The sequence below is a fragment of the Mirounga angustirostris genome, unplaced genomic scaffold (assembly GCF_029215605.1).
Source record: "Mirounga angustirostris isolate CCGP_5_RB_7025 unplaced genomic scaffold, mMirAng1.0.hap1 SCAF_2, whole genome shotgun sequence".
NCBI classification, from domain to species: Eukaryota; Metazoa; Chordata; class Mammalia; order Carnivora; family Phocidae; genus Mirounga; species Mirounga angustirostris.
The window spans coordinates 201,562,055-201,586,236 of NW_026991710.1; the positions used below are offsets into that span (position 1 = coordinate 201,562,055).

Genomic DNA, 24,182 nt, shown 5'->3' on the forward strand with positions numbered 1-24,182 from the left:
GCTGTGCTGACCCCTGAGGGTTAGCCCAGTAAGACCCATGTTAGGCTTTTGACCCATAGGGCTTTCAGATGATAAATCTGTCTTATTTTAAGCTACTAAACTTGTGGTAGTTTCTTATGATAGCAATAAAAAACTAAATAGTGGAGAGAAAAAAGGAAAGGACATTACAGTAATATGCACAGTGTGATCTCATTTTTGTTTTCAAAGTAGGTACATGCATACATTTATGTGCATACAAAAATGTCTAGACAGTGCAAAATTGTCAGCAATGGCTACTCCTGGAGACATGGGAATGTGAGAGATAAAATGATGTTCTACTTTATATAATTCTGTGTTGTGTTAGCTTTTTACCATGAGCATAAATAATTTTTCAAGTTAAAAAAATCAATTTAATAATTAATTTAATTAACAGACTGATGGTGTATCTGAGCTGGCCCCAATACTCTGCAGACGCCACTCTTGGCTGGGTTGTGAGGGCTCAGTGTTACGGCTTCCCAAGACACAGGTCACTGGGAGAACTTCTCGCTGCACAGGACCAGCCAGACCCACATTCCTTGTCTGCATGTGCAGTGGCATGGTTGGTTAAACAAAATCATATGTTCTGTAGACTATGGATTTAAACAGGTGGTTCCCCATAAAAGGGCTGGACAAGCACTGTGCTTAGCCCTGGGGGCTGATGGCCCAAACGAGTGTTAATGAGCAAAAGAAGGCAAAGTCTTAGCAACAGGACTGGTCACTGTAGGCTAAAAACCAGCTCTCGAAGTAAAACACTAGAAATATAGAAAAAGCGGACAGAATAAACAAATCATGAAATTTTAAAAGAGGAATTTTTCATTTGCCTTTCTTTCTCACTTAGTTTTTGATTTGACTTTAAAAACATCAAAACAACAGGGAAAGAACCAGAGCGAGACTGGAGTCAGTGTGCATACTGAAAACACAAGAGATGAAATCAGGTAGAAGGCCAGGATTTACTAGACTGACATGATGGATGAGGATGTGTGAGGGCCGGTCCTCACACTGTCTGTGAAAGGAGGAAAGAGAAACAGGCAGCAAAGTTGAGCATGCCCACCCTCCTCTGCGGACAGTGGGCAGGCGCCCCTCTTGGCTGAGGACCTGGGGGTCCCGAGCCAGGTGCCACTCCCACCGTCGGCCCCCACCTTCCGCTCTGACAGCGCCCTCTGGTGAGAGATCCTGTCAGCCGCCGGGGAGTCAGGGGGCGGGACTCCCACTGATACGGAGGGCTCCCCCTGGTCTCCTCTGCCGAGTGAAAGATTCGCAAGTCGCCCGCCCATAGGTGGCAGTGGAAACCGCGGCAGAGCGAGCCTTCTCCACCGGAGCATACGGTGTCCTATTAATTGAAGAGCTGCACATTTAAGGTGTGTGATATTTTCAAGGAGGCTGGCATCTGGTCCTTTTCCTGGACTAATATAAAAGAGTGTAAGGAATAGGGTGGATGTGAGTCAGTTTTCCACGCTTTTTTTTTACTTGATGATCTTCATTTTTAGAATCTTTACAAATGATGCATTGACTGGTGCCCTTAATAACAGTTCCTTAATCCAGTTGATTAGCAGTGATTCCTGAGAAGTCATTCACAAGAAGTTAGTTTTGCTCATTCGTCCTGTGTGTATGGAGCACGTATAATGTGCTAAACAGTGAAGATAAATGCCGATGACAAATAACACATCGCTTGCCCTCAGAGAGTATACAGGTGATTGGGGGAAGCAGACAAGTGTGTGGGAGCGGGACGCACAGGGTGCTAAGGGAGCACTCTGCAGGGGCACCTGATCCAGGGAGACTCCCAGGAGGAGGTGGTTCCGAGCTCAGCACGGAAGGAAGAGCGAGAGCACGGGAGTGTTGGGGACGGTGGTGCATTTGGAAGTGGTAGTTGTTCAGTAGGGCTGGAATGTAGACCTCAATGTTCAGGAACGGTGAGAAATAAGGCTTCACAGGTTGTTGGGGCCAGATCATGAAGAATCTGCCATGGGACTCAGCTAAGATAACTGGGTGCAGGGATGATCAGAGCTAGAAAGCTGTGGGGAAGATCGGCATGGGGTCATCAGGAGATTTTGAGCCCAAATCCGAAATGGAGTCCCAGTGTCAGGAAACAGCAAAAAGCCAAGATAAATGGTGCCAGAAGTGAGGAAAGTAGCTTTGAGGGATCCCCAGTCACCCTTCCAGATGGGTTCTGAATATTCTGAACACCTTGTGATTTCTTCCACAGGATTCTCAGGGTGATTCCACTACGTCTCAAAAGTAGACCTGACTCTTCCCTAGTAGCCGAGTAGTTTGACCATTTCTCATGGACCAGTGGATTCCAGGACTTTCTCAGAACAATTTTCCAGTTTACCCAAATGACTAGGCTAGTCTGTGTTTGGAGAAAAGCCAGCTCCCTTCTCCTAGGGCAGGCTGATGAGCCAGAAAGGACATCTGAGCCCATCTTCCGAGGCAGGTCACCCGGTAGGCAGGGTTCTCTTCTTTTTTTTTTTTTAAGATTTTATTTATTTGCGAGAGAGAGAATGAGAGACAGAGAGCATGAGAGGGAGGAGGGGCAGAGGGAGAAGCAGACTCCCCGCTGAGCAGGGAGCCGGATGCGGGACTTGATCCCAGGACTCCAGGATCATGACCTGAGCTGAAGGCAGATGCTTAACCAACTGAGCCACCCAGGCACCCGGCAGGGCTCTCTTCTGTTCCTCTTCTGGATCGCCTCCCCTGACCAGCAGCCAAGCAGGAGGGAGCAGGTGCTGGGAGCACCTTGTGTCTCACATTGCCTGGATATGAACACACCAAAAAAGGGAAGGGAGGCAGACCTACATTCCTCGTCTTCCCGCCCCAGAATGAAGTTAGCCTCTCAGCACAGGGGACCTGCTTGCACAGATCCCATGCTATCAGCTCCCCTCCTTTGGTTTCGCAGGATGTGGTTTTTTCCAGCACTGGCTCAGTGGCTGGATCAGACGGCGCCCCCACTCTCGGTGCAGGTCCGTGAACTGTGGCGGATCGTGGAGCTCTTCCGCTCTCTGCAGGGGCACCAATGTCTGCTGTTACTGGACGGTTCCATTTGCACGCTTGGAGACCTTCCTTTAATGTTTCTTGTGGCACAGTGTGCTGGCAATGGTCTTCAGCTTTGGGTTTTATAACACAGCCCTTACTTCACTTCCGTTCATGGGAGGCCTCTCCCTCCGTCTCGCCTTCCGGCTCACGAGCTTCTTCCCTTAGGGCTTGGAGGACATCACGTCCTTGTTTCCTGGTTCCAACAGTTTATGACGACAAGTCTGCCCCAAGTTTTTGTTCCTCTGTATGCAACGTGTTTTTATTGTTCTCCAACTGTCCTTGAGCTTTTCTCTTTATCCTGGGTTTCTGGTAGTTGAATACGATGTGTGTATATACGTGCAGGGTTTAGTTTCTCGTGTTTACCCTTCTTGACACTTTCGGAGATTCTTCCGCCTGTGATTTAGTGTCTCTCGCTATCTTTGGGGCATTCTCAGGCATCGTGTCTGGGACCGATCCTTCGGTCCTGCTCCCCCTCCTTGGTTGCTCCTGGTTACGTGTGTGCCAGAGTGTTGGGCACTTTCCCCACAGCTCCTGCATGTTCTCTTCCACTTTCGTTCCCACTCTTCATTTCTTTGAGTTTGTTTGGTAACTTCTGCGGACCTACCTTCAAGTTGGCGGATGTGTTACTCAGTTGTGTTGAGTCTACTGATGAGCTCATCAGCAAGGTGCCTCACTTCTGACATGATTTCTATCTGCAGTATGTCTGTCTGCCTTTCTTCCACTTTTCATCTCTCTGCTGATCCCCCATTTATGGGTGCACGTAGTCCACTTTCCCACCAGGCCTCTTGCTATGTTAGACATTTGGAGGGTCTCTGGTAGCTTCGTTGACCCTGTCCTCACAGTTCTCTGGGTTGCTCTGTCTCTCGAGAGTGGGTTTTACTTCCTTTTACTCTGAATTCAGCTGGAACGCTGGTCATCACGTGCAGAACGGCAGAGGCCGAGGTAGGTAGCGTTCGAGCTTGGAGCGGACACACCTCGTGCTCTGCTGGCTGAGATCCCACCACAGCTGCCCATGGCGTGGGGTGCTGGCTCAGTCCACCAATATGATTCTTAGATCTCATACCCATCTGAGCTTATCTTTACATATGAAGTTCTTGAAATAAGTCCTCCTTCCTCTCTAAAGTTAAAATGCCGCCTTCCTGGGAGATGACTCAGAGAGGGTCAGAATTATTAGAGCTTTAACTTCTCAATTCAACTAACCAGACCAAAAAAGAAAGAAAGAAAGAAAGAAAGAAAGAAAGAAAGAAAGAAAGAAAGAAAAAGAAACAAAACCCTGAAGGCCCCCAAATGAAATCAGTTGGTCTATCTTTCCTAATAATCAAAAATGAATTCTGCAAATCCAGTATCTCTAGTACAAATACACAAGCTTATTTAAAAACCCAGCAAATCAGATTCAGAAATCACTTGAAACTTACCTTTCATGTGTAATAATTTCAGCTGGTGTCCGCATGCGGACAGGGTCTGTCCCAGGCGCGGAGTCTGGCTGTCCTGATGAGTTTGCACAACCACCAAGCACTTTGTGCTAGAAGGCACCGTGACATGTGCGCAGGATTTCGGCTGATGGTTTGTGTTGCATTCTTCTTTTGAGAGTGAAGCCTTTCCCTTACTTGCTATGCTCCTATTCTCAAGAACACAGTGAGGTGAAGGTAGGAGTCCTTATGTGTACAAAAAGGACGTATATTCAATTATTAATGAGAGGATGGGTTTTTTCCTTGGTTAACAGCAGAAAGGCAAGATTGTGTTCAACAGAAGCACCATTGCAAGAGGTCAAGCATTTTGAAGGAGAAAATCTGCAGCCTTTACAGAAGGGATTTTATATTTGATGGCTTAAAAGGACTGATAACAGCCAATTAGAGATCCAATTTTCTCCTAGGTCTTTAGCCACACAGATGGAAAAAGAGGTGCTGGTACAGTTCATTTTCTATGAGCATTTATTGTGACAGGGGAGGTGCGTACAATTCCTGAGGTTTTAGTGCGCCAATGTGATAATTCAGAGATAAGAACATAAATCCCTACCTGTCACATTGGAACTAAAGTATAATTAGTAGGTTCGTGTTGCTGTTTTATTTGCATTCTTAAATACTGCTGCTAGGAGTTGTCTGTGCATACCAGTGGAACACAAAACCCAGAGGGGGTCAGCAAACGTGAATTCTTATTTTTAGCACCTGAATCAGCCTGTCACCTGGAAACGTCTGTCAGTCAGCCCCTCCTGATGAGGTTCTGAGGTGCAGAAGAGGAAAACGCTAAGGGTGCTGTGAGATCGCATGACTTCAATTATATTTTAAATACAACTTAAGAACTACCAGTTTTGTTTCAGAGTCTTTGGGTACAGAATAAACTCTAGAATAATGATGGTCTATTTGTTGTAGTCTGCCACAAATGTCAGATTAAGTTGATTCCAATGATCCGCACACCTTCTTGCAGCAGTGGTGAGCGTCCCTGGTGCTAAGCGACCACAGGTGGGAGGACCACAGGCAGCAGGGACAGGGGGTGAGGTGACGGGCAGGTGCATTGTACAGCTATCTGTCTGTTCTGCAGAACCTGGTCTGCCGACCCCCTCTCAGGTTTCCATGGGCTCCTTTGACCACATGGTGATATTATAATAAAGTACTCCTTCCTTTTCCTGTAATGCCTGCTACTCTCCGCGGGCACGCTCCTGCCATCCTCAGGCAAACACCCTCACTTCGGGCATGGGGTTAGAATCACTACTTTCATTTCAAACCTGTGGTCACTTCTGTGACGTTCTACACCTCAGTTCTCTGAGTTGGGGTTCTGTTGCATAATATGGGCACAGTTATAACTTGCCTCAGTAAATAGTTGAGCTTCTGTGATGTCCTTTAAGATGGAAATGAATGAGATCACATGGAAATGTATAAAATTCTAAACCAATGTAAAATGTGCTTAGACGCTGATAGGCAAGGATAATAACAACTTAGTGGATGTCTCTCCCAGTCACATCACTGGTATTTTCAATATGTTAAGCCCGGAGAGTGACTTCTGGGAGATCCATGCACCTGGCAGATCAGCAGAGGGTCCCTGCTGGGCTCGGCCCCGAGTGGACACCTCCTGGGGCACTGCTGTCCCCGTTCTATTTTCTCCAGGGCACGGTCAGGATTTGGGGAAAGAATAATTTGCATGCTTACAGACAGAACTCAATGCCCTGACACTTGCTGGAGGGATGAACAGAGTGACAGGTTATGGGAGAAAGGGAGGAACGGCCCAACTGTGGGTCATGCGTGTGGATGGAGCGGATGGCCCGTGGAGGCCACAAGTGGAGGTGCGGCTGCTCTGGACTAGGACCAGTGGCACCACTGATTATTCATTCCCCCAAATTTCACTGGCACTCTGGAACCATCGGTGTGCAAACGCCCCACTTGACTCCCGCACACGGATGGTCAGTATCTGCATTACCAAGTCAAGCGGCCTTGGTGTCTTCATCACTCTGGGGCTTGGGAGGGAACTCCGGCTGTCCTGGGTGACGGACGGTGTGGGTTCCTCAGACGTAAACTCCTAACGCCACCTTGTGAGTACTGCCCCCGGGGCTCCTGGTGCACGGCCCCAGGGGAGTCTGGCTGAGGAGGGATGGCAGGGTCTCTGCCCACTGTGGGGGGACGTGAGCTCACTGCCGGAGGACAGCTCAAGGATGGGTACAGGGGATGCTGCGGAGTGCTCGTCATGGGGGCCGGCGGGAGGGGTGGGGGGGGACTGGGTAACACAAGGATCAAGTTCCTGACTCTGAAACTACCGGATCCCTGCTCACCATTAAAACACGGCTTGTTTGTTTGCTTGTTTTCTTTTGCGTGGTTTGCTTTAAATGTACACAATCAAGGTGGGAATCATAAACTTTCAAAATGTCAGCTCACGTCAGTGGCCATGCGCCCAGGGCTCCCGAGCCCCCAGAGCTGCGAAGACTGCCTGGGTGAGGCTGTCCTCGGGGAATATGGTCATTCCTAGTGCAACCGTGTGACTTTGCGCCCGGGGGGGGGCCCGCCGCCTGCCTGCTGGGGTGGCGGCTAGGCTGGCATCCGGGCTGTCCCCCTTCTGAAGTCCCACAGGACAGCCTTCAGGTAACACGGGTGACTGCTGGCTCGCGCGCCTCCCGTCCCTGACGTCCCTCCCGCACAGCAGCGCTGTCTCCATCTCGGCTCTGTTCCCAGGGGTCCCTGGAGAGCCCGACTGTCTCTGCGTCAGGCAGAGCAGAGACATGCGTGCAGTGACCAGACCGCGGCGGGTGCCCCCGCCCCACGTCCTGTGCGGCATCCCCAACGCAGTCGCCATGGAATTTAACTGCACCAGGCAAAAAAGACACGGTTCGCGTTGGTGAGGAGTAAGCGCGGGCTGCCATTTAAAGTCTGTACCGTGCGTCCTGCGCGCCACGGGTAACGACTAACTGGAGGTATTGGGAGAAGTCACGTGGCTTTGCTCGTCACTCTGCGCACTGGGCACAGGAGGGGTGACACAGGGATCCCACCTCGGTCTGGGGCCCCCTGCCCTGCTCACGGGTTGTGGTGAAGAACTCTGTGAGGCAGGGCAAGGCGCCAAGACGCGGATCCCGGGGGCGGAAGCTTCACGTGGGTCAGCGGCCGCTTGCGGGGGGCAAGGCCAGAGAGCTCTCGCATGCAGCGGACCCCTGAACAGCACCGGGGTGCACGGCGTGGGCTCACTTCCGTGTGGGTTGTTTCCCATAAATACAGTGCGGTACCGTGAATGCATTTTCTGCCCTAAAACCGTGTGTCATCCATGGGTCAACCCTACACCCACGCTGAGCTGGTGGGACCAGATACACACAGCCATGCGGGTGTTAAGAGCCCTGTTTTCAGGTTCATATTAATAGCCTATTTCCCAAATGGTTGTCCCTGCTCATACTTCGGAAAGTAGTCAAATTTATCAGCAACCTATCTTCAGACAACATTATAAAGCCCATGCTTTTGTACTGGTAAAACTAATCCATGCTGTCCCCCCGCCCTGCAAAAGTCCTATTGCCTACGAAAGTTTAGTGAACAAGACACTCCCTATAATGATTTCCACACATGCACACACATTCCCACAAATATGCTCCTGGCAGAACCCACTGCCTTACTGCGGACCACACCGGCTACGCTAGTGGATTTAAGATGAGCTGACGGGGAAACCACCCAAGGAAATAACCAAAGGTCTGTTTTTTCTAAAGGTCTTGAAAACTGATGGCCACAAATGTAATTTTCGCAACTCAGACCCTGAGGGCGGCCATGATGGACCCGGGTCTGGACAGGGAAGACAGGAAGCCGCTCTTACGTTTGGAGGTCTGCCAGTGGCCTGGGTCCGATGGGCTTGAGCAGGGGCTCCGGCCGCATGGCCGCCGTCGGGGACGTCTTGGGGCTGGAGTCAGACTCTGCGCTCTCCTCGTCGCCCATGGCTTTGATGTAGCTCCCGCTTCGCATTCTCCTGCAGGGGATCTCCTCGTCCTTGGCACCCGTGGGGTACCCTGCCCACTCGTCTTGAGGCACCTAGGGGAGAACAGACACACGCATGCATCAGGCATCACCGAGAAGCCCGGGGCTCTTCGGGAAGACAGACACTCTGTGGTTCCTGGAAGACACGCTCCTTACGGCCGTTTAACATTTGAAGTGAGGAGCGTTAAGATGGAGGCTTGCTGGCTCTGTCATTCAAATCCTAAAAGGACATTCATGTCCAATTATTGTTTTTTCCCCATTATAAAAGTGATAGATAAACATGGAAAAAGTGACAAAATGTGAGGAATGTCGGAGGAAAAAAACCACTTGTAATCTCAGCACCTAGAAAACAACACTGCTTACATTTTAGATTTATTTCCTTCTGGTATAAAAGTTAATTAAAATGGTCCTTGAGAAGACTGGGGGTGGGGAGAAGAGTTCTCGGGGATGGGGGATAGGAGAGCAGCAGAAGGGAGAAGGGGACAGCAGAAGGGAGGACGGGGCTGTGTCCCGGGGCTTCACCCCTGGGGCGGCGGGTACAGGAGCGGGGGAGGCTGGAGGTCGAGGGGTGTCCATGGGCAGAACCCTTGCACTCCATCGCAGACCCAACAGGCCACATGCTGCTGTGCCCAGCAGGCCCCACACGCACCGAGGTGCAGGCTCTGGGTCAGGTTCCCAGCCTGAGGGCGGCTGGGCCCTCAGACCAGGAAGCAGGTCAGCACCTTGGTATTCGCCCACCATACCCAGAACCCGAGCTCCTCCCTCAACAACCAGCAAAAGTCACGGGACTAGCACAGAGCTTGCTGCCCAGTGTTCCCACTCCGTGCCGCCCAGGGTCGGGCGTTCCTCAGCTTTGCAGGCCCCTGGGAGGCTCGGGAGGACCTCGACCCCTTCGGTCAAAGTCACATTTACAAAAGCAGAACCACAGAGCAGGCAGCATCTGGGTGTGGAGAGCCCACCAGGTGCGTGGCCCCAGTCACCCCCAGTGCCGAGGCGAAGGGCCCACACGACACGTTCCTCACGCTGCAGGTGGGGGAGAAAGAAAAGGACAGAATCTCGCATTGAAAACGTCTTCAGGGTTGGCCCGCTCCTGTTGCAGGGTGTTTGGATGCTTACGCATATTCTGTAGAGCACCCCATGGGAATCCTCCATCCTTCCACTTGGTCAGGCGCCCCGCCAGGTTCCGCACGCCGTCTGCACCTTTTACTCCTCTCCTTCAAGCACGTGACCGTAGCACGGCTCTGGCAGACGGACGACATCCACGTGGTGGCCCGGCACCTCTGTGGTCCTTGTGAACTCTGCCCTTCCAGCCAAGACACATGTGGGGTGTGGCAGGCACGGGCGTCTACGCCCTTGGAAGCCCTGCAGCCCCAGTGGGGCTGGCGTGCATGGATCCTGTCTACACTCTCCCGAGCGGGTCCACACAAGCTCCTGGAACCACAGCAGGACCGTGTGGTGTAGCCGACCCAGAGGCTGTGATGAGGGGTGGGTCTTGAGGGACAGAAGCTTCCAGACTGTCACTGAGCTCTGATGGCGAGTCGCTGCGTGGCGGGGGACTCACGCAGGCCAGTCCTCTCGGCTGCAGAACAGCGGTTGGCTGGGGAGCATCTGCAGCCTTTCCAGCGGGGCGTCGCTGAGCTCCTTGCAGCCTGGCACCCTGTGTGGGAGCAGGCAGGAATGAGGCCACGTCCACAGAGCAGGATATCCGAAGACCCCGGCCTGTTCACGGCCTCTGGCCCCATGACGTGGCTTCTGGGAAGGTGTCCTGAGACCGTCAGATGCGGTGCCAGGGGCTGGTGAATTAAGCTTTACGATCAAGGAGGAAACTCGGGCAGGGTCCTATAGGAGGCAACTTCAGTACTTATCACAGTCACAAAATGGGTGCTGCTCAGCCCCCAAAAATAATCGCGCAGAAGAATACGTATTTAGCCATGGAAAGAGGTTCAGGGGGGAGAAGGCAATTTTTAAAGTGCCGTCTGCACTCCATTTTTTATACTTTAAAAATAGACATGCCTGCATTATGCACAGAAACGCAGCTGGGAGGATGTGGAGCGGGGTCATCGCTGGGAGGGTGATTACGGGCTCCCCGGTCAGTTCTCCTCGTACTTCTGTTTTCTGAATTTTCCACCTGGAGCCTACAGCACGATTGTGAAAGATAATAAACTTATTTTTAATTTAAGAAAAAATCAGTTCTCAATGACAATACTTCTCAGTAGAGGAGACCTGAGATGGATTGTGATTTAATTGGGGCAAGAGACACAAGCGCAGAGGGGAAAGCGAGGGGTCAGCGGAAGCTGTGGACAGAGGGGGGCCTGGAGGGGCTTCCTGGAGGCAGGGCCTGGGGTTCTAACTCGCTCGAATTGGCCCACGGGCAGGCGCACACGGGCAGAGGCTCCCGGCCCCCGAGGCGCCAAGGAAAGCAGCTCCGGGGAGGAGCCGCGAGGCCAGCCGGGGACAGATGGAGAAGGGCCGTATGCCACAAAGACACATTCCTGTTGGCAGCTTTACGAAATTTCTGTGAATTAAAAACGTTTCCATAAAAGAAACAAAGTCAGCGGCCGGTGAATTAACTAACAAATGAGACTAGCTTGTAGTTTTCTGTTTCTGATTTTGGAGCAAATTCACAGTCTCTGACAGAAGAAATTTCAATAGAGAGTGTAAACCAGAGTCAAACCCCGATTCCAAAGCATATGCCTCCACACCAGCCAAAGAACTGAAGAGCCACACGGAGATGCCACCAGGCCTCGGTCGGTAGATCTTTGCGGGGCATCACGGTGTCAACACCCTGCCGCGGACGCGATGCCCTGGTTACAATGGCGCTTTCACCGCCGAATCGCGGGGAACCCTCGGCCGCTGCTGTGGGTCCGCCGGGACCCCTTTCACACGCCTCGTGCAGAGACAACAAATGAGCTGCTTGGTTAAAGAGGACAGACATGACCCGTGAGCACAGGAAATTGGGAAACGCGGAGCCCTGTTGTGCACCAGGAAGCTCGGCGCCCTTCACGCTGAGCTTGTACCCAGAGGCTGGCCTTGGCCGCGTGCGGAAGAGCACGCAGCTCCCTGGCTGACTGCGCACTGCCCGGTGAAGGCGCCGGCCTGCTGGTTCCGATTGCTTCCCACCGTGTCCGTTCGGAAGTGCTTCCTACGTTGGGCGCCGGACGAGATGCTGACTTCGAGGCAGCAGCGTAAAGCTGGGAGAAAACCGCAGGGTCGCCAGGACGTCCCTGCGGGCCTAGACCACAGGCCGGGTGAGGACGACCGAGAGGAGAAAGGGGCCGAGGGGGGCCTGCGGCTTGAGGGGCAGTGGGGATGGTGCGGCCGCGGGTCAGGGGCCACGGAGCCAGGGAGCCACGTTCCCGCCGGTGAGACAGGTGCACCTGCCACGTCGCCCCGCCCCCAGCCCCGGGGCTGGTAGGCGCCTCCCGCCCTGGTGTAGCGAGAACTCCCTGAGCTCAGCCGCCATCAGCCCTCAGCCAGCATGACATTCATTAAAAGTTTGACCTTAGATGCTTTGTCCGCAGAGGGAGAAAACAGGAAAACAAGAGCTGTTTCAGAGAATAAAATGCATCCTAATTTTCTTTCAATCCTGTCCGTTGTCTGCTCCGACCTCCTTAAACACATGAAAAGCCTTCCTCTGACATGTGCTCTGCGCAAACCGAAGGTGAGGTGACAAGCTGCTCTCCTGCTCAGTCCACAGCTACCTCGCTCCCCATGAGAAAGAAGGCGAATAGAACTCAGAAGCATTGCTTCCTCACTCCATGTCTTTTCAATCTAATTCTTTAGGAGCCACAGACAAATTCCTCTTCTTCCCCATCTTGTGGCCGTAACTAATAGCTGGGCTTGTGAAATCTTCATATTTCTGCAGATTTAAAGCAGTTGGCACAGGAAGACGTGCGTGTAGGCTGGACATGGGTCCGAGATGTCCCAGGACAACCGGCCTGGGGGGACAGGAGCATCACTTGTGAGGTCGCGGCCATAACTCTTTGCCCGGTGCCCCTCGGTGACAGCGGGGGATGGCGGCACAGCCACTGAGCTGCCTCCCGGCTCACCTCTGCCTCTGTGCGTGTGTGGGTCTGTCCACTGAGACACGGCTCCTCGCGGGCCCCGTCCGCCTCGCCACCCTCCCATGCATGTGCGTCGGGACTGCATGTCCCGGGCTCTGGAGCTCACGCTTTGCCGGGGGCAGCCCTCCGCCCCCCACTGGAGCTGCCCTCACCGTGTGCAGCCCTGGCATGCTGGGGAGGCTCTGGGAGGGAAGGTCTCGCAGGGGGAGCTGAGGAGAAGGATGGACCCATGCACAACACGGGGGAGCCCCACGGCTGGGGGCCCCACTGCCACGGACAAGGCACTGTGAAGCCAGCCCAGAGGGAACCAGACCGTGGGACACCGTTCCCCCCAAAACTGGTTCCTCAACAAACAACACACATGCACAAAATTCAAGGAAAGAGAGAAAAGAGAGGAGGAACCGGTCGATGGGCTTTTAAGAGCCAGATGAACCCATTTCCATGCAGGTCCCTTATCTGGATCCAGATCCACATAAACTGTTAAAAATAAATTATGAGCAACCAGGAAAGTTGAATGTTGACCAAACCTGGGAAACCACTGCAGGATTATGATTATTCTTAATGTCTGAGGAAGGTTTTGCAGTGATGTTTCCAAGGAAAGAGCCCTTGACGTCCAGGGTGCATCTTTTAGAGGTAAACCCCGAAGTGCTTACTTGGACGCTGGATTTCCGCCCACATAAGCCACGTGGGAGGTGGGTGAGGTGTGGAGGGGACCAGACCGCCAGGAGCTGAGCCTTCCTGAAAGGGGTGCTGAGTGTGTGCAGTCTTTCTAGTACATGCTTGCCTTTACAGGGGTTCAGATCCTCCATAACTAAAACAAATTAAGAACAGCGGTTGGAGGACAGACACAAGCATGTGTGGTCACGGGGAGAATGGACAGGAGAAGCTCTGGGACGCTCAGCAGCGTGGGGGACATGTGACAGAAGCTGCATCCTGGAAAGGGGCAGGTTCTGCAGGCAGCCCCCCAGGGGCCAAAATACCACAGGGGTAGCTTCCTCGAGAAGCGTCCAGGCACAAGCAGAGAAGAGCAAGAGTTTGCTTCTCCAAGCAGGACCTGGGCGCACCCTGAATCTATTTGTCATGTTCCTTTAGGTGGGGACCGGTAAACATTTTATATTTCTGTAGAATTAGGGCTTGCTGACTACAAGCAACATTTACATCTCTCCCATTGCCATAAAGAGAATATTTCACCCAGCTACCCATTTGTCCCTTGGAGTAACTCTGCTGTGAAAGCAATTTGGGTAGCGTTTCCCTTCCAGACAGAACCGCTGGCTTCTGGACAATGTACCAGGATGATCCCTGGAGCTTGGCGACCGCCCGCCTCCTGGAAAGGGTCACAGCTGTTGGTGCCGGGAATCGACCGCCTGACAACTCGGCGAGCATTGAAAAGCATCACTCACGCTTGGGCACCTACGAGGGACTGTGAAGTAGAGCACAAATTCTATAGATATCGAAGAAAACCTTCACGCTTGTCAGCTTTGCTAACAGCTCTGGGAGCTCCTAGAAGTCCTAGCAGAGGCGTCCGCGAACGAGGCGGGAGCTTCCCCGGCATGCTCAGCCGTGGCGTGGAGGGCAGCAGAGGCGCGGGGTCACAGGAAGTCACCCCGCAGTACGCTGCGCCCGCCATCTGCCCGCCTCCATTCGTTCCTGCCCTTGGTGGAGTCGGTGAACCCCACCCGGTGGGGACAGGTACGTGCCGCTCCCTAGCCACGCTCTGCGGTCTCTTAAAGCCTTCGAGCCGCTCCTCTCGGGTCTGGCCAGAGAGATCCTGCAGCCTGTGGGCCACCTCCAAGCGAGGGCTCTCCACCTGGTGGCTGTAGCTACATCCTCCGGCCCTGGAGGCACGCGGGAACGGCCCGCCGTGCTTAGGGCCATGGACTAAAGGGGACCGGGGGTGCTCAGAGGCCCTCCTGGAGCAGGCCAGCCCACTGCCCGTGACACTTGGCTGCCAAGACCCCTTACCTGCAGGTAGTGGCATGGCCTCAGGGACGGCTTGACCTCCTGGTGGACCAGGGGCTTATCTAAGTTCAGGGAGCTCTTGCGGTAGGCCTCCTTCGCCTGGCTCACGGTCAGCGTGGACCAGGAGCTCCGTTTCATGTACTTGGTGTCGGGCGTCATGGTCAAGCCCTCACAGGCCGAGCACTTGACGTCACTGTTACTCTTGGACGTCTTCAGGGACAGATCCCCGAAGGGGCCCGGGAGCACCTCGGGGTAGCAGTGGGAGACGTGGTCCATGTGGTGCCTGTTGGCCACACTGGACGTGCGGCAGGTGCTGTCGCTGTCCAGGTTGTCGTCAGAGCTCCACCAGCTGCTCGCGCCCGACCTGTGCTTGCCCTCAGGCTTCCGCTCCTTGCTTTTACTCCGTTTGCCGTGCTTGGGGGGGTGGCCGTGGTGGTGGTCCTCCAGCCGGCTGTCGCCCTTGGTGCCATTGACGCTGCCCTTGGAAGCGCCCTCCAGGGAGTGGGACTTGGTGAAGAGCTTCTGGACGGAGTGCACGAGGTGCCGGATCCTCCCCGGGCTCTCGTTGCGCTGCTCTGAGGCCGTGGAGGTCCTCTGGTACTGCAGCGTGTGGAAACCGTCCCGATGCAGAGGAAGCTGCTTCTCAAACTGGTCCAGAAGGTTGGCGGGGATGCGGTTGGCCCTGGTGCTGGTGTGGGACGCGGCACAGTCGTCTCTCGTGTCGTAGTGGGAGCTGTAGTGCATCCTGGGGAAGGTGCTGCTGGACATGTGCTCGCCCAGCACCATGGGCATCATCATGCACTCGGAGTGGACGGAGCTCCCGGGGGAGCAGCGGCGGTGGTCCATGGGGCAGCTCTCCACGGGGCTGAGCAGGTAGGACTGCCTCGCCTCCTGCCCATGGTGCAGGTGCTCGTGCTCGCAGTCTTCGGGGGCCGCCAAGCCACACGTGTGGCCTGAACACAGCTGCGCCTGAGTCCGGCCCCCGGGTAGCCCCTTCATGTTCCTAGGAGCGGGGGAGTATCTTCCTTCGTTGAAGTGCTGTGTCGGGGACCATGAGTACTGCTGGTCTGTTGAGAGAGCACAGAAAGCCATTTAAGACGAGGTGGGGCTACCAACCAAACCCTTACTTATGTGTGAGACACCCCACGCAGGAATTATTTTAGCCGGTGATCGGGGTCATTTTGGGGCATTTGAGTGGGTACGTATTTTTTTTTTATATACCACATTGACTGCTCCGAAGTATGAGCCTATTAAGAAGCATAGACTCTGATATTCCCAAATGTTGTTCTACAAGTACAAACACAGATTGTGGAGTCGATTCGATTCATCGGGTCTCAGGACAGCAAGACTTTGTGGTATTCAACAAATACACAGTTTGCAGGGAAAATGAGTTACATTTCAATCAGATTGGAGTAGCGCAGCCCCAGTTAAGAAGTTTACAAAGTAACATCTCCTGTTTACTTAGTAACATTCCTCGGGATGCCAATGTGCTACATGGCAACATATTAATCCCGAAGGAGTCCAAAGCCGCTGCTCGCCTCCCAGCAAGAGAGGAGGTGGCTTTCTCGAGGCCATCTGGCTGTCAAGACGAGGACTAAACCAGGACGTCCTGGCCTTTCATTACAGATACTTGCTTTTGAACAGTAAGATTTTACGCAATATTGTGCACAGATACATCGTTAGGGGAAACCCTCTCAGAGGGCGCTGGGTTCTTGCTAGGGAGGCGGCTGAGTGCAGTGTGAGATGCTGACACCCAGACACGGGCTTGTTGGGGTTCAGGCCCCAGTTCTGCCACCACGTGGTGTGCGACTCCAAGGGTCGGGCAGGCGGGCCCGCTGCGCTCGCTGGGCTCTGTATGTGACGGGGAGGCAGGACACTGGCTCAGCACCAGGCAGGGCTCCTGGACGACCACGACCACACTCGCAAGCGTTCTTCCTTGTCTTTGCCATTATTATGGTAATTATCACCCTTTCAAACTGCCTTGGGTCAGCATCTGCAAAGTTCTGGGTTTATTAAACCCAAGTGATTGGACTCCAGGATTCCTTACAGAAACCCCTGGCTTCACCCGTTTCCTGCTGACTCACGTTTTCTGTTTCAGACCCAATTCAGAGCTTGCTTCCAAAGGTCGCCGAGCAGATGCAGGGAATAGAGACTCTGTTACACTATACGACATACATCTATGCATATCTTGTATATAATATGCATATTATACATACGGGAAGTAAAGACTCTATTATAGTAATATGCATATATTATGCATGTATATATAATATGCATATGTGGTACATAATATGCATATAACCTATGCAGGGAATTCAAACTCTACTATAATATATAATGTGCACAGATAATATGTATATGTAATGAATCTATCCATATGCAATAAATGTGTATAATGTATACATGACATATGTAAGAAACACACTCTATGACAGTATATAATATGCATAAATAGTATGTATATATAATGCATATATTCATATATGATATACACAAATAGCATATAATATGCATATTATTTACACAGGAAATACAGACTCTGGTCTATAATGTGCCTATACAGTGTATATGATGTATCTATCCATATATGTATATAATGTGTATGTAATACATGCAGGAAATGCAGACTCTACTGCAGTACATGATGTCCACGTATAGTATGTATATATAATGTGTATATCCATATGATGTGCACATATACTATACAATACGCATATAATACATGTAGGAAACACAGATGCGGAAGCCGACTCCCACAGGAAACAGGTGGGAGAACCATGAAAATGAGCACCCAGGAAAGAGCCTATTGGGTGGGCCCAGCTAGCATCTGAGGGCTCCAGCCTCTTCCCCAGGCTGGAACTGCACAGACAGCACTCTGTTCCTGGAAAATGGAGACCAGCTAGCTCCCCGGATGGACCGGGGCTGCGTCCCACTCCACAGCCCACACCACCTTCCCACAAGGACCACTGAGGCTGCTGAGTCTTGACACTGGACCCCGGGGTGTCCTGGAAGGGCTTGGCAGGTGCCGGGAAGCATGGAGGCAGAGCTACCGGTGTTCCCAATGGCTCTGCCCTCCCAGGCCCTGCACATGCTCCCACCTTCTTCTCTGCCCCCCCTCCTTCACCCCAGGCCCCTGCCCTGGCTGAGACCGAGTCCTCGCCCCAGCAGGAACTACATTCCTTCCCCGCGCCCCCGCACACCCCAGCCAGTTCCTCCCTGCTCAAAGGCTCACCAGCTTACCGCGGAGTCCTCATTCCTCAGCCTGCATCCAAGGCTGCCCCTGGGATGGCTAGCTCAGTGATGACTGTGTACCAGCTCAGAGCACATGCTCATCGCCATGTGCTGACCCGGTGAGCAGGCCAGGCCCTGACCCCAGCCCCTACTGCACACATCCTAGTTCCCGGTGAAGCGAGCTGCTTTAACCAAATGGAACAACCCCTGTTTCTAATAATTGCTCTGTGGGCTCCTTCCCAGGCAGCATTTATTCTGCAGGACCCCACTCCAAGGCAATCCAGCCTCAGTTCAGGCAACACCAGGAGAGAGAGCGTCCACTGGGCACTGTCCTGGAGGCTGGGGTCCAGGCAGGCTGTGAGTCGGACTCACAAGGCCCCTGTGCACCGCTTCCTCAGCAAGGAAGCTGTCTGCTGCCCCTTGCTCCCGCACTGGCCTCTCCTCCCCTCAGTTCAGGCCAGTTAACCAGCCCCACCCACCTGCCCTCCATCCCCCTCACCTGAGAGCTGTTACCTGCCCTGTGGGGTCAGGGACACTTGGAGCTCAGAGGGCCACCCACCCTGGACCCCATAGCCGACTCCAAATGCACACCTAGGGCGATCGTGGGAAACAGGAAAGAAACCCAGGAGACACCAGGCTTCTCCCAGATTATTTCTAACCAACTCTCGTGGTGATCGACATAAGGAAACATCATCTCCTGCCAAACACCTGCCAAATGACTGGTCCAAGACATGGGTTCAAAAGGTCTCCCTTGCAGGCTCTGGACTGCCACCTGTCCAGGCCAGCTCACACACTGACATAGCTTACAAGGTATGGGAACAATCTCACTGATCCCTGAGGTGTTAGGGGCAGGACTTGTCCCCCCGGGAGCAAAGGACAGCGGCAGAGACTGTGGACTCTGAGCACGGGTGGGGCTGTCTCCTTCTAAGGGCAGCACAGAGACCACTCCTGCATGTCCTCACAATGAACAGCCTCCACCGCAGGGACCCTTATCTCCAAAGACAGCCTAACTTCACTAGTGTGTGGGGCTCCCCCCTGAGAGCTCCCCGGTGCCTTCCTTCCTCCACAGCCAAATTATAACTAGAGCACTTTAATATATTAGGAGGGGATATTTTAGATTATATTATATTTTAATATAATTAAAAGCAAGTTTTCAAAGGAAATTCAATATCCAGCTGATAAATAGCAAAACTATGTGCTGTAATCTAGACTCTACAGCAGCATAAAGTTGTCACCCTATTATCTTTTGCTTTATTTTTCCATTAACATGTAATTTAATACAATTCTAATCTTATCCATATTAAAAAGCAAGACCATTATTGCTCCACTCACGTATCCTATTTCTGCCTAATGTTTAGCCTAGAAGCTACATTATGAATGTGGTTACATAAAAGAACAGTACAAAAGATAAAAGTTTAGCTGAAATGAATTAAATTTGATTATGCAACGCTTCGGGAGCACATTCTCCTTTCTACCCTACAGGACCAAGCGCCCTGATGTATGCGTGCATTGCCTCTGAAAAATAGTACCACTAATAACAACAAACATGAAAATAAGCCCTGTAAATCACGGCAATTCTAAAACGTGTCATAGGGACCTGGACTGTAGGAGGTTTTTGTTAAGTCTACGTAACATAGAATAAATACTTAGGGGCTGGCAGTTTCTCTCTGTGGAAGTGGGTGACAGACACCAAATGTGGAAGGCACCGAACATCCCTGATTTCCAGCTACTCAGGACACCATATTTTGTTTTGAAGCAAGAAAAAAACAGCAATAATACTCATTATCCATTAACTGTCTCCCCGAATTCAAGCTAGAATGCAAAGGTACATTTTACTGTTGGATTTCACAGACTGTTGGCATTCTTATTCTAAAAAGTATATTTTGAGCATAGGGATAAGAACTTAAAAAATACACGAACGTGTCTGGAGCGGTCTGTGCATGCGGGCGCTGTGCGTCGGGAGGCAGCGCTTGCCCGCTCGCCGCGGAGGAAGCCCGGGCTGAAGGGCAGGCGGGGGAAGGTCCCTGAGGTGGCCCACGCACACCTGCCCGGACACACGCATGCACACGGCCTCAGAGCTGCAGAGAGCCAAGCGTGCAGCCCCCTTGCTGCCAACACCAGCTGCTGCAGGCTGGGGCCGGGGTGTGTGGGGCCCCTGTGCCCTTCCTCACTAAACTACGCTGGTGGCTCCACACTAGGCCCTCGCCTGAGCCCACCAGGCGGGGCACATACTGTGGCAAGGGACCCAGGCCCCAGTTTTTGAGACAGTGTGGAAGTGCGCGTGCAGCCTAGCCTTGGAGGAAGAGACAGCATGGGCGCAGGTGCCGTGCTCCCCTCCCCCACGGCGGGCACCCTGAGGTCCCGCCCCACTGAGGACACCAGCTGTGTCTCCCTTGCCTGAGGCTCACCTAACCCAGGTGAGCCCCCCCGTCTGCACTTCCTTTTTTAAATTTTTTATTTATTTTTTGAATATCCTTGTTTTTTAAAATTTATTTAAAATCAATTAATTCACATAGAGTGTATTATTAGTTTCAGAGGTAGAGGTCAGTGACTCACCAGTTGCATATTAACACCCAGTGCTCATCATATCACGTGCCCTTCTTTGTGCCCATCACCTGGCTCACCCATCCCCCTCCCTCCCCTCCAGCAAACCTCAGTTTGTCTCTTATGGTTTGCCTTCCTCTCAGTTTTCATCTTATTTTACTTTGCACTTTCATCTGAGTTTATCTGCCCACTGGGACAGACCCTTCACTGTCTCTGTCATTGCTCTTGCGGTCCACCTTCAAAGGAAAATCCTCTCTAAAGGTGGAAGCTAAAAGTAAAAAGCAAACCACACAAGACAACACTGAGCCACACAGACTTTAAAAGTGGACTGTGGAAATGCTTGCTGGACAAAGATACATCCTGCTATAATGTATTTTTCTCACACTGGTTAAACTTATGAACAGTTCTTCTGTCCCTGTGCAGAATTGTGAGGTGTCCCTGCTTTGTCCCAGGAGTTGCCTTGGTTCCCTTTCTCAGGCTGCCTTCATCCTTCACACACCCACCCACCCACCGACCCGTCCTTCCTGCTACCCCTGGGTGGCACCTGCCTCAGCCTCCTTCTCTTAGAAGCTGTCATGCCCATCATCCCATCTCCATCCTGTTGGGACCTCACAACACATGCACAGTCTGCAGAACGTGACAAGAAATAGCCATGTGACCCTACTCCTGCATTTACTGTGTGAAGGTGTGAAAGATGGGTCCCACCATATGTCAAGAAGGCCCGTCAACAAAAAGTTTCCTCAAAAATTTAACATGAGATTAGAAGATGTGTATGCTAATTGCCACAAAACATGGTGGGAGGAGTCGGTGATGCTCCGGACAAATGGATGGGTGTCTCTTATTCATGGGCCGAAGACTTAACACGGTTAAGGTGGAAACACTCTCCAAATTGATCTACAGACTCCATACAACCCCTATCAAATCACAGCTGGCTTCTTTGTAGAAATTAAAAGCTGATCCTAAAATGTACACAGATAAAAAAACAACAACAACTAAGTGTGTAGCTAGAGGTGAAAGGAGATGGTAAAGCTGACAGCAGAGATAAATGACAGGATGAAAGGAATCAATGCAACCAAAACTTGGTTCTTTGAAAAGATCAATAAAATTGACTACCACTGATGACATAAATAAAAAGGATTATGATACTATGACAACTGTAGACAACCTAGGAAATGAACGAATTCATGGAAACCCTGAAGTTATTTCCAGAAGAAACAGAAAATCTGATCAGAACAATAACAATAAGGAGACTGAATCAGGAATCAAAACCTCCCAACAAAGAAAAGCCCAGAGCCAGATGGCTTCACTGGTGGGTTCTGCCAAACACTTAAAGAAAATGAATGCCAATCCTTCTCAAACTCTTCCAAAAAGTTGAAGAGGTGGGAACACTTCCTAGCTCATTTCTATGAGGCCAGCATAAGCTGATATGGAAACCAGATAAAGAAATCATGAGAAAAGAAAATTACAGACCAATATCCTTTATAAATATGGATGCAAAAATCCTCAGCAGAATACTAGCAAACCTAGTATTTCACTTCCAGCAACATGTGAGAAGAGTTATACACCATGACCAAGTTGGGATTTATCCTGGGAATGCAAAGGTGGTTCAACACATAAAAATTAATATATTACAACAGATTAATAGGACAAAGGGCAAAAGCATGTGACCAATTCAGTTGATGCAGAAAAGGCATTTGACAAAATTGAACAGCCTTTTATGATAAGAACACTCAGAAAACTAGGAATACAAGGGAATTTCTTCAACATAATAAAGGTATTTATTAAAAAAAGAAAAAAACCCGCTCTCTTCATACACAGTGGTGAAAGACTGAAAGCTTTCCTCCTAAGAACAGCACAAAGACAAGGTTGCTTGATTTTGCTGCTATTATTCAACACTGAACTAGAAGTTCTAACCAGAGCAATTAGATAAGAAAAAGAAATAAGACATCCTTATAAGAAAAGAAGTATCTATCTCTATTTGCAGATGACACAATCCAAATAGAAAAAAATCCCAGATAATCCACAAGAAAGCTCTTTGAGCTAATAAACAAATTCAGCAAATTCACAGGTTACAAGATCAAAACAAAAATCAGTTGTGTTTCTATATCCCAGCAATGCACAATCCAAAAATGAATCAGGAAAGCAATTCCATTCACAATAATATCTAAAAGAAAAAAATAGGTAGGACTACATTTAACAGAGGGGGAAAGATGGCAGAGGAGTAGGGGACCCTATTTCAACTGGTCCCTGGAATTGAGCTGGATATCTACCAGACCACTCTGAGCACCCATGAAACCAGCCTGAGATGTAAGAAGATCTGGATCCCTACAAACAGAATATCGCAGGCAGTTGTTTTCGAGGTATGAAGCGGGGAGCCGTGATTCTGTGGGCAGATATCGGAGGATAAACGGCAGCGGAAGGGTGCCTGGCCCATGGGGATCCTACACCACCGGTAGCGACAGCCTCGCGTGCTGCGAACAGGGCAATGACTCGTAGACCGGGTAGCGGCAGGGAAAGGACTTTAGGGCAGCCCCTGGGGCGGAAACCCGGAGGGGTGGGGTCGCGTGTGTGATCTGGGGGTGGCTGGCAGTTTTAGAAGCACAAAGAGCAGAGACGTGCTCCGACCTGGAGTCAGGACTGGGGGCGCTGAGGAGGGGCACACAACCCAGGACGCTGCAGTTTATGGCAGCATGGACAGAAACGGAGATGGTGTGGCGTGGAGAGCTCACTGAAGAACAGACTGCGGTCTCTCTGCTCTGAGGCAGAGGGTTGGAAACGGTCTCTTCTGCTCTGACTCGTGGAAGAGACGCAGAAAGCCACCAGAGAAAGCCGCCAGAGAACAAAAGCCCCAAAGACTGATTCCCTTTGAGCCCATCCCCTGCCACAGGGGCGCAGGGCAATATTGCCCAAACAGGGTTGACTGGGTAACAGCATGGCAGGCCCCTTCCGCAGAAGACAGGCTGGGAAAACAAGAGGCCAGCAACCCTAAGGTCCCAAGAAAACAGGTCCATCTTGCTTGGGTTCTGGTCAATAATTTGGACTTTACATTCCCTCAAACACCCATCAACAGAATGACTAGGAGGAGGAACCGCCAAAACAGAAAAGACTGAGAGATTATGACTTATGCTGCAGATTTACAAATGGATGCAGATATAACCAAGATGTCGGAGATGGAATTCAGGCTAGCAATTGTGAAGACAATGGCTAGAATGGAGAAATCAATTCATGGCAACATAGAGTCTCTAAGGGCAGAAATAAAAGGGGAATTGGCAGAACTTAAAAATGCTATCAGTGAGATCCAATCCAATCTAGATAATCTAACAGCTAGTGTAACTGAGACAGAAGAGAGAATAAGCAATCTGGAAGACAGTATAATAGATGAAAAGGGAAAAGCAGAGGCCAGGGAAAAACAATTCAGAATCCATGAAAATAGAATCAGAGAAATAAGTGACACCATGAAGCGTTCCAATGTCAGAATCATTGGAATCCCAGAGGGAGTGGAGAGAGAGAGAGGGCTAGAAGATATATTTGAGCAAATCGAAGCTGAGAACTTCCCTAATCTGGGGAATGAAACAAACATTCGAGTCCTAGAGGCAGAGAGGACCCCTCCTAAGATCAAGGAAAATAGGCCAATACCCCAGCATGTAATAGTAAAACTTGAAAATCTTAGAACCAAGGAAACCCTCTTAAGAGCAGTTAGGGGGAAGACATTCCTTACGTACAGAGGGAGGAACATCAGAATAACATCAGACCTGTCCACAGAGACCTGGCAAGCCAGAAAGGCCTGGCAAGACATACTCAGGGTACTAAATGAGAAGAACATGCAGCCAAGAATACTTTACCCGGCAAGGCTTTCATTTAGAATGGATGGAGAGATGCAGAGCTTCCACGACTGGCAGAAGTT

General features: G+C 51.3%; 1 protein-coding gene across 1 annotated transcript in view; it reads right to left on the bottom strand.

Moving 5' to 3' along the window:
- The window catches only part of DLGAP2 (DLG associated protein 2), a 184,299-nt gene that overhangs the window by 99,451 nt on the left and 60,666 nt on the right, over positions 1 to 24,182 (bottom strand). The window contains exons 3-4 of the mRNA XM_045879507.2: positions 14,507 to 15,570; positions 8,323 to 8,534 (exon numbers count right to left, since the gene is read on the bottom strand). Of these exons, the coding sequence (XP_045735463.1) occupies positions 8,323 to 8,534; positions 14,507 to 15,570 (1,276 nt within the window). The remainder of the gene's footprint in view (positions 1 to 8,322; positions 8,535 to 14,506; positions 15,571 to 24,182) is intronic.